General features: G+C 46.4%; 1 protein-coding gene across 6 annotated transcripts in view; it reads right to left on the minus strand.

The window, feature by feature from the left end:
* The window catches only part of flncb (filamin C, gamma b (actin binding protein 280)), a 65062-nt gene that overhangs the window by 28470 nt on the left and 19941 nt on the right, over positions 1-16651 (minus strand). For 3 of the 6 annotated variants that reach the window (XM_061250634.1, XM_061250630.1, XM_061250629.1), the window contains exons 2-17: positions 16339-16587; positions 12206-12303; positions 9544-9694; positions 8531-8649; positions 8334-8411; positions 7771-7933; positions 7310-7510; positions 6284-6406; positions 4373-4510; positions 3862-3988; positions 3309-3445; positions 2177-2370; positions 1799-1912; positions 1534-1677; positions 935-1058; positions 323-483 (exon numbers count right to left, since the gene is read on the minus strand). In XM_061250634.1, the coding sequence (XP_061106618.1) occupies positions 323-483; positions 935-1058; positions 1534-1677; positions 1799-1912; positions 2177-2370; positions 3309-3445; positions 3862-3988; positions 4373-4510; positions 6284-6406; positions 7310-7510; positions 7771-7933; positions 8334-8411; positions 8531-8649; positions 9544-9694; positions 12206-12303; positions 16339-16587 (2321 nt within the window). The remainder of the gene's footprint in view (positions 1-322; positions 484-934; positions 1059-1533; positions 1678-1798; positions 1913-2176; positions 2371-3308; positions 3446-3861; positions 3989-4372; positions 4511-6283; positions 6407-7309; positions 7511-7770; positions 7934-8333; positions 8412-8530; positions 8650-9543; positions 9695-12205; positions 12304-16338; positions 16588-16651) is intronic. The other 3 variants (XM_061250635.1, XM_061250631.1, XM_061250633.1) reach the window with 1 other exon arrangement.

A 16651-nucleotide genomic window follows, 5' to 3' on the forward strand; every position in this document is an offset into this window, starting at 1 on the left:
AAAAATGAAATCTGTCGGTGGGAAATGTACCGTAGGATCTCAATCCTGACAAGTGTTTGTACCTTCATGTTTCACTTCCTCCACAGTTACCCGTAACAGCATAATTATATTGTTTTGCACTGATGAACACCCGGAAATTAGTCCTTAATTAAATAATTACTCACTTGTCTGCACATATTGCAAAATGATAGCTGCACACCCAGAGTGCCAATAGATCTACATGCTAGAGGTTTTGTTTGGGTCCTACTTATAATACCATATCTGTAAACATACATACATTTGGATTTGGATATAAGGCGCTATATAAATGGCAAACGTTTACCTGGTCAGCGAACAGGACCATGATGGTGTAGCGCCCGGGCCCAGGGGGCGTGTACTTCACAGTGAAGGTGTCGTTGTCGTTCTTGATGATGTCGAAGTCGATGTCAGCCTCCGCCGGGCCCACTACACCAGGAGCACATTTGATCCCGATGCTGACATCACCTGCAGCATCAGAGGAAAGGGGGAAGAGGTAGTTACCAAGAGAACAGGGAACACCTTGGCCCCGTACTGTGAATACACAGGTCGACAGTCTTGGCAGAGGTGAGGTAGGGTGAGAAGGAGTTGCGGGTTAGGCTGAAGTATGGTTGTTTTCTCCTGTTCACTGAGGATTAATTATAGGGTGTAAATGCTGTACATATGCCTCTAGATCATGCTTAAATGTGGGAAAATATTAAAGACCATTCATTCACCTCCTAAATGAGTTGTGACTAATGCAACGCAATGAAGAATTAAATTAAATACAGGCTTTGGAGATGACCTTGGTTTCCTCAATGGCAGTTACAGTCCTGTCCTGACATACGTATGACTAAAACAACCTTGCCTGTGTGCGTTTTCAGAGTAAGGAAATAAACGGCTGAAGCCCCGTGTCTCTGAAGAGCAGCCCCGGGCTCACCCTGCCCCGCCTCGCTGCAGTCCACCGTGAAGTAGGTGGGCTCCCCCGCCTTCAGGCCGCTCTTCTCCACCCCCGGCCCGTACACCCTCACGTTCTCCGGGTGACTGCCCTCTCCAATGGCCACCTGCACACACAGAGTACAAACACTTGGACACATTCAAGGCACGGACCATTATATATCCCTGTTTTTTGTCTGTACAAATGTATCATTAAGCAAAAATAGCTTTATACCCTGCTGGAAAAACACAACTTCATTCAAGCTAGGTTTTGAAACAGCAGGTGGCTGGTAATTTCAAGCTGCCCATAGCTGATTTTAAAGTGGGGTATTAATTGAAGTAGAAAATAATTTGTAAATAGGAGGTAGACAGGAGGTTGTTTCCATGCATACTGCAGGACGTAGTGGAGAAAGGGTCAAGAAAGAAATTAGAGAATGCACTCAAACAGCTCATGCTGAGAGATGCTGAGACAGATACAGTAAACAAGACAGTCAGTACTGAAGAAGTTCTAAAGAAGGTCCGGTTCTGAATGGAAACCCACCATTAGACCAGGAACACTGAGGAACAATGATGATGTCAATAAGACTGTGATTGGTCACTTACCCTGAAGGGACTGTTGGGAATGTTGACTTCACCCCAGGTGATGATGATGGTGTGTTTGATGGGCTTGGTGGGGATGTACACGCAGATGAAGGTACCGTCACCCTTGTCCGTGATCTGGATGTCGATGGGGAAGCCCTCAGCGTCCTGCAGTGGCAACAGAGCAGTATGTCAGCAGCAATTCTTGAGAAGATGTTTCAGGTGATATGCAGTTGTGTCCATGTTAACAGGAGACACAGCATGGAAGGGGTCCTTTCAGTCACGGTACCTGAGCATAGATCTTCAGCTGACCCTTCCCGGCTCCACGGGCGTCGATAGTAAACTCAGCGGGTTTGTTCACGATGCAGCCGGTAGGCTCCAGACCTGGGCCGTAGGCCTTGACCTTTGGCAGGGAGACATTCAATTCAATTTAATTCAACTTTATTTTTCTCTCAAGGAAACTTTCCAGAGTAGTAGAGCAAACACCAGACCTGAACTCCTAAAATAGCAAGCATGTCAAGTCTATACATCATTAGTGACATTGCAGCACAATGTTCATGGAATGAATTGTGAGAGTCTGGGGTGTGTGAGTATGATGCAGAGGTTGTGGGTGTGAGTGCTAACCGAGCTACACCCACTACACTCGTTGGTTGTTGGCGTAGCTCACCCTCCCAGGGAAGACGTCGTTGGCTGCGGGGATGATGTGGGCCATGAAGGGGCTGTCCTTGATGTCCTCGTCGTCACAGATGACGTGTACGGCGTAGTCGCCGGGCTCCGTGGGCCAATAGCGCACATCGCAGGAGCCGTCACCCTTGTCATCGCACTCGATCTTGGCCTGAGATGGACCCTCGATAGAGAATCCTGTGAACCAGACCAACGTGTGGACCCTGACATCAAGCTCAGACCACAGTTAAACGCACACTCTCCATCATAAAACACATAGCAGACAAAGTCCAGGGGCCAGAGTTAGTGGGTTAGCTGGATAACTGCACTGAGTAAAACCCAGAACCCTCCCAAATCTGGAACATGGATTGAAGTAAGGAAAAGTTCCGTGTTTTACTCCGTGTTAGCACAGTTATCCAACTGACTCAGTAATCCGGCTTTATGGAACAGGGCCCTGCTCCATGTCATAAACATGCTTCACATGAGGTAGAGCCCAGAGTCCTCACACACTCACTCCAATTACACCTGACATGAAAACCGAAAATTAACCGAACTAACACCTCATAAAACTACGGTCCAAAAGCACTATAACCAGCTGGGATGGTTGAGGGAAATTAAGAGGAGAAAGAACATAAGTTGCAGATTGAAAACAGGCCTTGTGTATACACTGTGGAATGCATTATCACAAAAGAGTCATTAGATTTCCCTTTTCTATACAGGGAGGCATTAGCACCTGTTTCCTCTGTACTGACACTATGCAGGCTGGTTGTTAGGAGAGAGAGGTCTGCAGCAGCTGCTTAGCAGAATCTGCTAACAATTACAGCCCAGGGTGGGGCTGGGCCAAGACCTCTTAAGGTGGATGAGAGCAGCGGTCAACCCCCGCACCCCCCACATGGGTCAGCCCAACCTTCAGTACAGAAGCTCTGTTTTCCGTTGTGGTGTGTAGGAGGCTGCTTTCTCACTACTCCCTTTCAGTATTGCTGTATGGGACTAGCAAACAGTACAAGACCTCTCATAAGATTGTCTTGCCAACAGACACACCTGCAACATCTGATCATCGATCCACCCATGTCCATAATATCCGAGTAGGCCAGTGTTGGACTGACGCATGGCTTCTCCTGGTCTCTGCGACTTACCCAGTGTCCCCACCTCTGTGCCGATGGCCTCCACTACGAAGTCGGCTGACTTTCCCACCATCCCCGTCTCCAAGCCCGGACCCCACGCCCGAACCTTCTGCAGTCCCGCCTCCTCACTCACCTCCACCTCAAAGGGGCTGTGGACACACACACAGTGTCTTAAAAGTTTTGCCTGCAGTCTCCATGTACATTACTCCCCTTTGGGGTGAGGTGTATACAATCCATATGGACTTGATAAGATTTGGTAGGGAATTATTTCTTAAGACTGACATTTGTAACCATGTAATATAGTCATGTCATGACCCATCATGTACAATAATGCAATCCATAAGATTAAACTAATAACTATGGCTACCATTTAATAGAATTACACACAGCCTTATAGCAGGTTAACACTGTAGTTTGAAGGGAATGTTCTAGTTCTATCCTAGTGGAATATTGAAGTAGTAGTGCTCTATTGTATTGTGCCTACCCTGTTTGAAATGGTACTGCCCATTCCTTTTGACCCCTGAGGGATGGAAAATAGTGGTACCATCCACAGAGTTCTTCTCACCTGCGTGGAATGGTGTGTCCTCCCCAGGTAATGATGATGGTGTATTTTCCAGGTAGGATGGGATAATAGTCACACTCGTACACCCCATCTCCAACGTCTCGCACCTTCACTGGCTCCTCTCCACCTCCTGAGAGCACGAGAACTCAGTTAGCGCCAAACGGACATGCTACCACAATGATCTTCCACAATGGCTAACACAGATAACATCAAATGGACATGCTACACAATGACATTCTACAATGGCTAACACAATTAGTACTAAACAAACATGCTACCATAATGACTTTCCATGACGGCTAACACAGTTACTGTAGCACCAAATGGACCTGCTGCACAATGACCTTCCACAATGGCGAATGCAGTTAGCGGTAAATTAACATGCGATCACAATAACCTTCCTTAATGACCAACACAGTTAGCACCAAACAGGCAGGCTACCACAATGGTTAACGCAGTTTGAGATAAATGGACATGCTACTACAAGCCCTCCCATGATGGCTCACATACTTACTTGGCCCCTTCACCATGACCTTGAGCTCCCCAGTTCCAGCTCCTCGGGTGAACACCTTGAAGTCGGCCACCTCCTTCACCCGCACCCCCTTGGGCTGGAGGCCCCGCCCGGTGGCCCTGCAGGCATTAGGGTTGCTGGCTAAACAGGGAAGGGGGAGAGAGAGGTCGTTAAATCACCGCCCGAGGCCCAGGTCAGAGGCACACTCATCAGCCAGAGCTCTGTGTTAGTGCGATGGACGTGGAGAAACACTGCCAGACGGAAGCAGCTGGAGAGAAAGAATTCCTTGTTAAAAAAAGAAAAAAGAAAAAAACGATCATCCAAAAAGCAGGACACAAGAGGCAAACAGGCGCAAAATGCATAGCAATGCTTCTGTACCGCACTGGACAGTAAAATACAGGACAGATACAGAACATGAAAGACACAAAAAGTATTGAAAGCTGGATGGGTTTGCATACAATCAATCAATCAATCAATCAATCAATGCCATAACAAAATAGCAAATAGTTCATCAAAAACAACTCCGCTTTTTCATGTGGGCACTGTGAGATTCTAGATTAATTGTGAATTTATTGTCAACAAGGACACTGCATTTCACAATTACTAACGGAATTTACAGTCAGCTAATGAGCAGTAATGAGTGCTGCGATACCTACATATAAAAATAAGAAGGATTGGACAGCAGCAATTTACTGCTGGCTTCTCCAGCTGCTAGCATTTAATGACACTTAAGGAAGAAAAGCAGGCAATATTTTCCATCTGGATAGTGATGCTAATTAGCATCAGTTTACTTAGGACTTCTCCACTGCAGTAAAGCTGCTGGACTGACCAGAAAGACAGCACAAATCAACTGAGTGCTCCTTGGATACGAATGAGGAATCAGAAATGCGCTTTTCCAACGCCAACCCCGATTTCACCTTACTCCTAAAGTAAATTACAACACAACTAGCGTGTGCAAACAGACCATACAAGCAACAGGATTGATGGACGGATACAATGACTTTTCCAGGTAAGTTGCTCATGAGTAGGTTACGACAACAAACTAGACCGTCAGTGACAGAAATCAGGTTATATAATCAGGTTATATAGATTTTTTAAAAAATATTCTCAGTGTTAATCAGAAAGGGAATATGAGGGGGTGCAATGATCACCCAACATTCGCTTTAATGCCAAGAGAATGAGGAACAGACAGACAACGAAAGTCCAGAGTTCTCTCCTTAAAGCCCACATGTCAGGATGGCCACACTGAAGATCGCTCGCAGCGCTAAATAAACATCCCGACCACTCCTTCCATAAATTCTGATTCAGACAGTTATTCCAATGTTATTGCATACTAAGGCATGCTGGACAAATTTCAAGACATGATTGTTATTGTGTTAAATTTTGCACAAACATAAATTGTGCTGAAATGTGGCTGTCACGCAGTCCGTATTAATGACTAGTCAAGTAAAAGAGAGTAGTAAATGTTAACAGAACAAGTAGGCACATATTGGAGCAACTGTGAAATGAGCTGTCAGTCAACTATGTGACAGAAATAGACAATGGTTTAATTACGAAGCTTTGACTGATTAAACTTTGAAAAGTGGCGAGGAAACGAAAGGTTACACAGTCACAATGGGAATGGAGAATGCCCGGCGCTTTGAGCGATTGTTAAGGTGATCGTCCACATGAACAACGCAGCTCTTCAACGCTTCAGCCCAGTTGTTAAGATGGAGGACGCTGGTCTCTCACTCAGTCTCTGTCCACAGAAAGCTGCCTGGAGCTGGGCGACAGGAGGCAAGATGCCAGCGCATGCCAACATGCCAGGGGGTGCCGGGGGGGAGGCAGGGTCACCCGTCGCTTGGAGGGGGGAGCGTGTGTGGGGGGGAGCCGGGCTTGCACAGGCACGAGCCCCACCCCGGGGCCTGTACTAACTTGGTCGCCTGGGCTTAGGTGGCGTTGGGGGAGGGATTTTCTTGGTCTTTTCTGTGGGCGGAGTGCGTATAGACTGGGGGATTATCTGAACCGGTGTACCGGTTGGCAGGGCGCTAGGCGGAGCTAGAAGGACAGACAGGCAGAGAACAGGGAACAGCGTTTCACACAGTCCAGATGCCAGACTTAGCTCTACCCTCCCCAAATATGAATTCGAAAATCAACCTGGTACAAGAGGAGACCCAAGAATCTACGTACAAGCCCTGCTCACCTCATTGTGAGCTGTGAAAAAAATATTCAATCCTATCTCTATTGCCTATAGCACTACACCACACCCATAGCCCATAAACAAGGTGTTGTTTCTAAAGCCATTTTGTTCTATCATCACAATGACTTTGGCTTGCACATAACAAATGATTTAGCCCAGCGATTATTAATGGGAAATGTGTTTTATCGCCAGCTGTTGCAGTTTTATCAATATAAATGTCAACATTTATTACTTTACTTAGAATTCAACATCAAGACAAATCATCAAGGGAGCAATTTTTAATATTGTACATGAAATATCATAAATACAGTACCATTATTGCCATTGGCTTGACATTTTCAGGGATAAACAAGTTCAACACAACATATAAGCTTCTAATTTGAGGCAGAAACATTTTTTCGGCAAGCCAAATTCGCTTTTGTAAATTGCCGTTCAAACTATTACATTGCGCCACCATCACAAGTTTAGCAGTGTTTTCAGACCAAAGGCCATGTCTCAGCACAAAAATGTTTATATAATCATAAAAAAGCAAAATATTAATCCATTTCCTTCAACACCTCCTATATTTACATTGGATATCAGAATCCCATGCCGAAATGCATTCATTAGTTTGAAGAAAGAAGGTGGTAAAAAGGGAGGGGGAGTCAGAAACAGTAACTGAAATTTATCAGAAGGAACAACAGTTGGAACTTGAGCATACTCCTTTGTGTTAAAGGGCGGGGGGGGCACAAGGGGGGCAGAGACGAGGGACACATTCTCACCCTCTGAGATGTTGACACAGTAGGGGCTCCGGGGTATCTGCTGGCCGGCGAAGGTGACGTAGATGGTGTGCGGACCCTCCAGCATGGGCCGGTAGGTGCAGCGGAAAATGCTGTCCCCCTTGTTTTCCAGAAGGATCTCCACCGTGTCTCTGCGACCCTGAGAATCGACGATGATCACGCCCACATCTCCCGCCCCAGCACCTGGAGGAACAGAAAGCAGAGATTAGGATCGCTGCACAAACCACAAAATAAGAACTCAGTCTCAACAAGTATTTTAGTCTTAATATGATACTTAAATTCTCATTTATTTGATTTTTTGTTAAATAAGCAGTAAGAAAATATTGCCAAGAAATTTAAGAAAACAATAACAATGAGGTAAGATAATTTGAACATTTCAAGATTTGCCAATGGAATTTTAAAAAAATTCACTTGTCGAGCAAACATTAAACTAAACGCATCACCTGCGGTATAGATGTCGAAGTAAGTGGGCTTCGTGGCGACGTTCCCGACAGGCTCCAGACCCGGCCCGCGGGCTGATACCTTGTTGGGGTCTCCCATCGCCTTGGAGACGCTGACCATGAAGGGGCTCCTGTCTATGTCCTGCCCCGCAAACAGTACAGTCACCTGCGGGGAGAAAAGACACTGTCACTGTGTCTCACCTGACAGGCACTGCTCTCAGTTAGCTTCACCAGCGCAGCACAACCTAGAAGCCATATATCATCTTGTCCATTGACCATACACTGTAATGTTGTTGGAAGCCACGTCCTGACAATTTTTTTCCCCCTGTAGAGGATATGAGTCTCTGGTCTTAATCTCAAGAAGCATATGGTCTACTAAGCTGAAACCTACACCACGTGGTACATTCAACTAAAACAAAACATATTTCTGAAAATATTTATACTGCAAGATTTTTTTGTCACCCAAGATGCTTGTATTACATCAAAAAAATTATTATATTTAAACTTGTTTCTGCTAGGATGTCTCAGGAGGATGTGACGGATTGTCCAACATGTGATGTCATCACCTTGTGGAGGCCTTCCACCTTGGGCATGTAGGTCACTGTGTAGGTTCGGTTCTTGTCGTTGTTGGCAACAACTCTGGCCTGGAAAAAAAATTATGAAAAACGAAAAATGAAAACACAAAAAGCTGACAGTCTCATCTCAGTGAGACAGGGACCGTGTTCATGAGTCACACCACACATCCCTCCGGGTTTGGGCCCACCTCCTCCGTGTGTCCCTCTGGGTCCTCCACGTACACGATGACCTCACCGAGCCCCGCCTCCACGGTTTCCACGGTAAACTCGGCCAGTTTCAGCACGATGTTCCCACGGGGCTCGATACCTGGGTGGGAGGAGTACGCGGCCACTTAAAAGTCACTTCAAAGCAAACCGTATGCAAATAACTTTAAATTGAAGTGATTTTATTTTCCATAAAACACACAGTCTGAAAACCTTGTTCTTTTTTTTTTAAATGCACATCCACCTACTGCCGAAGTGAAAATTGTGATTACGATTCCAATAAGTGAATATTATGGTCCTGTATATTACATTACATTCTACAGTGCATCTAGGGTTACCATATTTAGAAATTGTAAAATTGGACAACATACACAGCTGGAACCAATGGCAGACAATTATGGGAATTAATCACTGACAGACCACCAATCCGGCGGCTAGTTGAACTCATAACAAACAATTTCTCAATGAATCAGACTAGAAATACTGGTGTGCTGTTGGGACCACAAATCAGACCTGTACAAATAATTTGGCATGAAGTATATCCACAGAAGATTCACAGTACGTGTACGGCCTGACACAGAGTTTATCTTAGAGTTCAGGGTTTTGGCCTGTGTCTTACCTGGCCCGTAGGCCTTGGTTCTCTTAGAGTTCAGGGTTTTGGCCTGTGTCTTACCTGGTCCGTAGGCCTTGGCTCTCTGAAAGTTCAGGGTTTTGGCCTGTGTCTTACCTGGCCCGTAGGCCTTGGCTCTCTGAAAGTTCAGGGTTTTGGCCTGTGTCTTACCTGGCCCGTAGGCCTTGGCTCTCTGAAAGTTCAGGGTTTTGGCCTGTGTCTTACCTGGTCCGTAGGCCTTGGCTCTCTTAGAGTTCAGGGTTTTGGCCTGTGTCGTACCTGGCCCATAGGCCTTGGCTCTCTGAAAGTTCAGGGTTTTGGCCTGTGTCTTACCTGGCCCGTAGGCCTTGGCTCTCTGAAAGTTCAGGGTTTTGGCCTGTGTCTTACCTGGCCCGTAGGCCTTGGCTCTCTTGGGGTGCAGGGTTTTGGCCCGCAGTGGGGCCCCGGGCTTGAGCTTGGCCTTGGGGAACTGTGACAGGTAGGTCATGACCGAGTGCTCATCCACATTGGGATCCACAATCTCTTCTGGAGCGATAACCTGCAGAGGAGAAGGGAGAGAGCAAGGGTCACACATCATATATAATTAAAGACTGGACTGAGAGGCCAAAGGTCAGAGGTCACATGTTATCCACGAATACACGGAGACAAACAAGGTCAAAGGTATTACTGCACACATACACTTTCAAGCTTCAGTGGTGTGAAGTGTGACTGAAATAACACTCTTAGGACAGACCACCAATCTGGAGAGTGCAAGGGAATAGCATTTAATAAGGAAATCTCACTCCAGTGAAATCTATTCAAAATAAAAGACATTAAAATAGGCCTGAAACTATCCAGAGCCATGAGGAGTTAATCTCAATTTTTGTGCTAATTTGCTGTGTCGAAATGTACAATGTTTTCTGTTGTTTGGGGGGGGGGGCAAGGCAAGAAATAGAAGATTCACGAGGAAGTAGTTTTTTTTGGCAGGCTAAATGAGATTAGCCTAGAGGAAGACATGGTTCAGAATTCCCCTCTGCTTAGGACAGGGAAAACAAAAGAGAGAGAGGGAGACAGACGGAGGGAGGGAGGAAGGGATGGAGAGTGGAAGAGACCTGGCTTGGCTGTTTCTCCAGATGGTGGACACATGAAAGAGCTCTAATTGAGTGGCTACATCTCTCCACCCTACCATAAACACCAGGTGTACGCGTGCACTCTCTGCCATTAAACTGTACTGCACTAACTACATAACTAAGCTCGACGTGCGTCTGAGATCAATGTGGTCCTCATTATGAGCCTGTGGTTTTTTCAAATGAGGAACCAGGCCAGGAGCAGGGAACCTTTTAACACAAGCTGCCTCTTCGCAAAAGGACTGCGACTGATTGTTCTAAAAACAACCGCAGGGACGAGAACCATTTTACATTCACAAAATCAACCCCATTGCCATGTGCCCTCACGTAAAAAGGCACCAGGCATTTCGCCCCCAAATAAAGAGGTTGTCTTAACAAGTGTTTAGTCTTTTAATAAGACTTACAATTTTATAGTTAGATCAGCAAACAGTAACTCAATTTTCTTCCCCCATTGGCAAATCTTGAAATAAGTGAAATCATGTTACGTCACTGGCAATATTTTTGTGTTATTTAGCAAAAAAGTAATAGAAATAAGTTTTTAAGTGTAAACATAAGACTGAAATGCTGTTAAGTATTTTGTGGGAGGATTTTCAGCAGTTCTGCGTGTTTTTGGCAGAGCTGTGTTCACATCATTGAGACAGTAATCCTCACAGCATCTCCCTGAATTCCACATGAAAGCGTCCGGCTCACGCCGCCCTGCTGTCCTCCGCGTTACCCTGCAGAACTGAGCCCTATGTGACGGCACAAAGTCACGCTGTCCCCCCGCTATATTTAACACCGGCCCGCGGGGCTGAGGTGGGCTCCCCGAAATAGCCCCGCCGGCATTTAGCAGCTCCGCGGGATGAGACGCTACGCTCCCCTTCCGCCTTCGCAGGGCCCGGAGAACGAAGCTAGCACAAAGGAGCCTTTCCCCAGAGCTGGCAGGACAAACCATAGGCCAGCACAGGAAGTACACAGCACTTTCACTTTACATCTCCCTGCCTCAGATTTGTCTTTTTGTTGTATCTTTATTAAAGTATTTGGCAGCCAACATGGAGCTGTGTATATCCAGTTCCCACCCTAATATGTGTTACAGTGATGACATCTTTTCGTAGGCCAACTCGACAGTTTCTTCCTCGGCAGATTTCCCATGCTTTTTTCCCCAAAGAGATTTTAGATTTCTGCCAGAAATAAGGTCTGTGGTAAACTTAAGCTCTCCACATTTCACCAAGAGTCTCATATTTTATTCCACGACTCAGTGACTGTTTGGTAACTAGTGCTACATGCTTACTATGCATCACTTCCTGTTCCTGCTGTATTAATTTCTAACCAAAGATCCGTTTGCAGGTGAATATAAACTTCACATTTCCCTGGCGGTGGTAACAGTACACCTTCCAGATTCAGTTGAAATAGGAAGATACATCTGCATTCAATTACCTTTTTCCCAGTCACTCTCCAAAGAAGAGTGCACTTAAAACATCGGACTAGTTTTCCTTTAGGTAACTCTACTGAGAGATGAGATTTCCCATGATGCACCTAGCCACGCTGCCGCTTAGTCTTCATGGCACTCTGTTCCATTTCATCTGTTACCAGCCGCTTCACACTAAGGATAGGGGTTTGGGGTTCAGCACTGGTTTGTGGTTCTCATCAGTCAAAAATAGCTGAAAGTATCAGACTTGGGTCAAATACCGAATTGTTTTGGATTCAATCTGTGCTCGACTGATCTTGCTTGGTGCAGTTGAGCCAACCAGGAGGACCAAAAGAAAGTATTTGAATCCAAAACAATTCTGCATTTGACCCAGGTCAGGAAAATATAGAATGTTACAGTCATCCCCCTGGATCAAATCTACAGATTTTCAGTGCAGTATTTTTCTCTGCGTGTAAAGCGGTATCTGCATTGCTCTGTATCCACATTCACTTCAAAGTGCTCCAGGTGGGCGAGCGACGAGGTCACGTGACCTTACCTGTGGCACGCCCAGCCAATCGTCAGCCTGCTGCATGGCCTCCCTGGCGTTCTCCACGGGCTGGTTGGGGTCCCAGGTCTCCCAGTCGGGGCACAGACCTGCAGGACAGAGGGGCGAGTAGGAAGTGAGCGGACTCCATTTTGGATCCCAGTGTCAGCCTGCAGCTGGACTGGCTGCTCCCTGAAACCGCATGTTTACCACTGCGCCGTCTGCACAAGCTACGATTTACCCACAAGCCTCTGCTCCAACAACGTGTTAACGAGGGTGAGCAAGCACACGTCTTGAGTAAATTTGTTGCCCCGGTGACTTGGGCACGGTGTTTCGCACTTTCGCGGCTACATACTGTGGCTAAACGGAACAGTCCATTGAAAGAGGTAATGCCTTAATTGGATTAGCTCTGAATAACACTCTGTACTGGCACAGCACTAGGACTTAAAGTGCCTACTCCTGTACAGACCTCATTATTCTACTCATAATGATCACGTTGGAGTAATGTTATGGCAGAATTGAAAGAATAACAGGTACTGTTACACGAGGAAAGAGCTGATTGCCTAACTACAGAGATTTTGACTGACACTTTACATGATACCTACACCCCGACAGACCAGGGTTTTCATCTCATATTTTAGAAACAAAGTGCTCAAAATGTTGTAACATAATCTTCCATTGAGAGCAAATCCTGCATTATAATGTCATACTGCATAACATCCCTACTAATTTCCAACATTTAATAGTAACACCTATAAAAATAACAGCTGTCTGACACTGATACTTTAATTATTTTTCAAGACTTACTCAAACGAGCCTCTCAGTGGTGGGAACTCACTTAACACACTGAGCTCATACACAATACAATAAGTGTCTATTAACACATCCAACCCCATTTCTAAATTCAGACTAACACTTTCTGTACATCTATCTGGCATCGGCGTATGTGTTTCCTCTGAAAATCATCTCTGATGAGGTGTATTTCAGACAGAGCCCTGCAGATATACAGCTACGGCGATCCCAGCCAGTCTCATTATCTATCATAACCCCAAATGCCCTGGCAGCATGATAAACCCCTCTCTCTGGCACTCCATGGGGTACTGTTACTGTTACTAGAGTGTGATTTAGAGCTAAGTGCAGAAGCGTTGGATCAGTATTGTGTGTCTGCGGTGGGGTTATTTTAAAAGGGAGCGAGTGTCGGCCGTGAGGGGGAACTGCACTGGGAAACAGAGGCTCTCGTTTCATTGTGCAAGAACACAAACTCCGGCTCCAGCTATTTTAATTTGGGGGGGTGGGAAGCAGCAGCGAGGTGGGTGGGGGGTGGTGGAGTGTCTGAGAGTTTTACTGAAGGACCCAGCAGCTTATTCTCAGAGGCTGCCTGAGTAACTGCCTGCGTTAAAAACACGCAGGAACAGGGATGGGCTTCACACAGCGAGGTGACAAGCTGGATTCATCATTACTGTTATTATTGTCACGGCCATAAAAGACGGACACATCGCTACATACAGGAGCAGAGCACAGCCCTGTATGGACATGGCTCTAGGCTGCCATATGGAGCTGTTTAATGTCAGGCTCTTCAGTCTCATAAACACAGTTTAAAACTCCCTGCTCTCTCCTGGCTCCACACTGAAGGTGGTTTGGTACAGAAAGGGACTGGCTGGAAGAGTACTGACTCATTGGGGAATCACTGGCTTGAGCAATGTCACCTGTTTCTGCACTGCTTCATAATACCCTGCAGGAGGGACCCTCTGAAGTATACAAATATTTAGTGCATGTGCGTACGCACATATGCACACATGCACAAAATCTTGCGCATATATACAGTACCTACACCCTTACACATTATGCACATATATATACACTCAGTGAGCACTTTATTACGTATTTGTTAGACTTATATTTTAGACTTATTAAGTCTTCTGCTGCTGTAGCCTAACAGCATTTTGGGGTTCAGAGATGCTCATCTGCATACCACTTGTGTAATGTGTGGTTATTTACGTTACTGTCACCTTCCTGTCAGCTTTGACCAGTCTGGCCCTTCTTGGCTGACCTCTCTCATTAACAACGTGTTTCTGGCCACAGAATTGGATGTTTTTTGTTTTTCATACCATTCTCTGCTAACTCTGGAGACTGTTCTGCGTGAAAATCCAAGGCGATCAGCAGTTTCTGAGATATTCAAACCTCTGAGATACTTTGAGATACTCAAACCTCTTGACCACGTCAGCATGCTTTTATGCATTTACTTGCTGCCACATGATTGGCTGACATTAACAAGCGGGTGTACAGGTGTACCCAATAAAGTGGTCATCGAGTGTACATTAGATCTGGGTCAATTACATCATTGTTTTGGACTCAAATACTTTTCTGTGTTATATTGATCTTGCCTGGTGCAACTGAGCCAAACCAAGAGGACTAGAAGGTGGAGTTTGCCCTTTTTCAAAGTATTTCATAGGTTCCAATACACCAAACAGTAAAAGTGTATTTGATGTACAATGACGTATTTGACCCAGGTCTGGGCTGAACACCCTCTATAGCTTCGTTACTGATTCACAGACAGGTCTGTGCTCTCTGCCTCCTCCAGAGCTCTGTCCCAGAGATCCGCTCGACGCCTCGTCCCGTGTCAGATTAAAATGAACCCTGTCCAAATTTGGAGAGCGCAGCCGGGGGAGAGGCTAAAAAAGGGCCGTCCGGCCTGGGCGGGGAGGGGAGGTCCGATGCCGTCTCCGGGGGGAATCACTCGATCTGGGGCAGCTGTCGGGGACGCCCCTGGGCCCGGCCCCCTGGCGGATCTCCTGACAGTGCTGATGGTGTAATCTGTTTGTGGGCCCGGTGTTAGAATGACTGAGCCCCCCTGGCCATCCCGCCTGCTCTGATGTGGTTTTAATGAGGGAGGGCTGTTGAAACTAGGATGTGATGCTGGTCCCATGTTTCTCATCTACTTTAGCAAAAGGCCCATCCCCCTCACATCTGATCTGTCCGGATGTGACCTTTCAGTCTGACCAGAATGAGCCAACTCCTGAATTATTGTTGAATATATGAAAGCCTATAATAAGTGCAATTCACTGATTTCAGTTCTCTTAATTCCTTGGAGCCCATCTTTGCCTAACTCTTTGAGTAACGTTTATTGTATTTTAAGTCTAGAGTGTGTTCTAGAGCTCTGTTGCTTTCAGTTACTATTTGTGACCTTAAAGGGTTAATTGTGTTGTTCTGTGACAGACCTGCAAGACACTACCTGAGTCAAAGATTCCTGCCCACCCCCACCCCCCAACAGAACATGGGATCTTCCCCCTCTTCTCTGCCTAGCTGAAGGGTGCACTAACTCCTAAACAAGAGGCTCTCCCTGACCCCCCTCACCTCCCTACACCCCGTCATCCCTTAAATTCTCTACATGTGTCGAGAGCCACAGCCTCAGGGAGATTTGTAATGGAATTTAAGATGAAGTGCCACCCCAACAAAACACATTTCTCTCACTTTTTATGACTTAATTACAAGGGGGTTATATTGTTTGCAGGCCATTACATCATACCAGTTCCATTCTTGTGTCATGCCTAATGATCTGCGTTTTTGTACTGCCTTGTTTTATGAGCTTTCGATTTTTGATTGTGTCACATTCTGTTCATCGTTGGACAGAGAACAGTCTGACTCAGAACGATACATCCAAACCAGCGATGTTCATAACTGTGTGTGATGAGGAGGTCCTGATAACAAGCTATCGGCCTGCTGAGCTGTCAGGCTATCAGACTCACTGAAACGGGGGATCTCATGACCTCCGACGACTGACTCTCTCCCTGGGGGTAATGTCACCACCTCCATCATGCTCGCCAACCCATAATATCACACAGCTACAACAGCAGTGCTGGCAGTACAGCCAACTAAGGCTAGAGCAGTTTGCCCGTTTTTCACTGAGCAGCCGGAGATCAGAAGCAAAACTAGCAAGGGTGCCAGGGGTGTGGCACGCCCATATGAACCATGGCCGTTACCAAACACAAACACTAGCTTAGGCTCAATTAAATGAACAACACTGTCAAGCTCAGTAAAGCGTAGAAAAGTATTTGAATACAAAACAATGACGTATTTGACCCAGCCCTGTCTGTATGATGGGCAACCTCCGCCCCAGCTGAGGCTGACCCTGGATCAGTGCTTACCGGGGGCGCAGTTGTCCACCAGGGCTCCCAGGGCCTTGCCGTCCCTCCAGTCCCTGTGGAAGTTGTTGATGGGCAGCTGCGGGACCTTGTTCTGGATCCAGCCCAGGAGCCGCTGCTTGGGCGTCAGCTTCTTGGCGTCCTCGTCATCCTCGTCCTCCCACATGGGCATGGAGATGGAGTAGTGCAGGATCAGCGTCCAGATCAGGCCCAGGATCAGCTTCAGGTTCCCGTCCACAATGGCCTTGCTGTCTGCGCACAGAGAAACGATTATAATGCTGTTATTACACAGACGGCCCTGCTGTCTACACACAGA

The sequence above is a fragment of the Conger conger genome, chromosome 8 (genome assembly GCF_963514075.1).
Source record: "Conger conger chromosome 8, fConCon1.1, whole genome shotgun sequence".
NCBI classification, from domain to species: domain Eukaryota; kingdom Metazoa; phylum Chordata; class Actinopteri; order Anguilliformes; family Congridae; genus Conger; species Conger conger.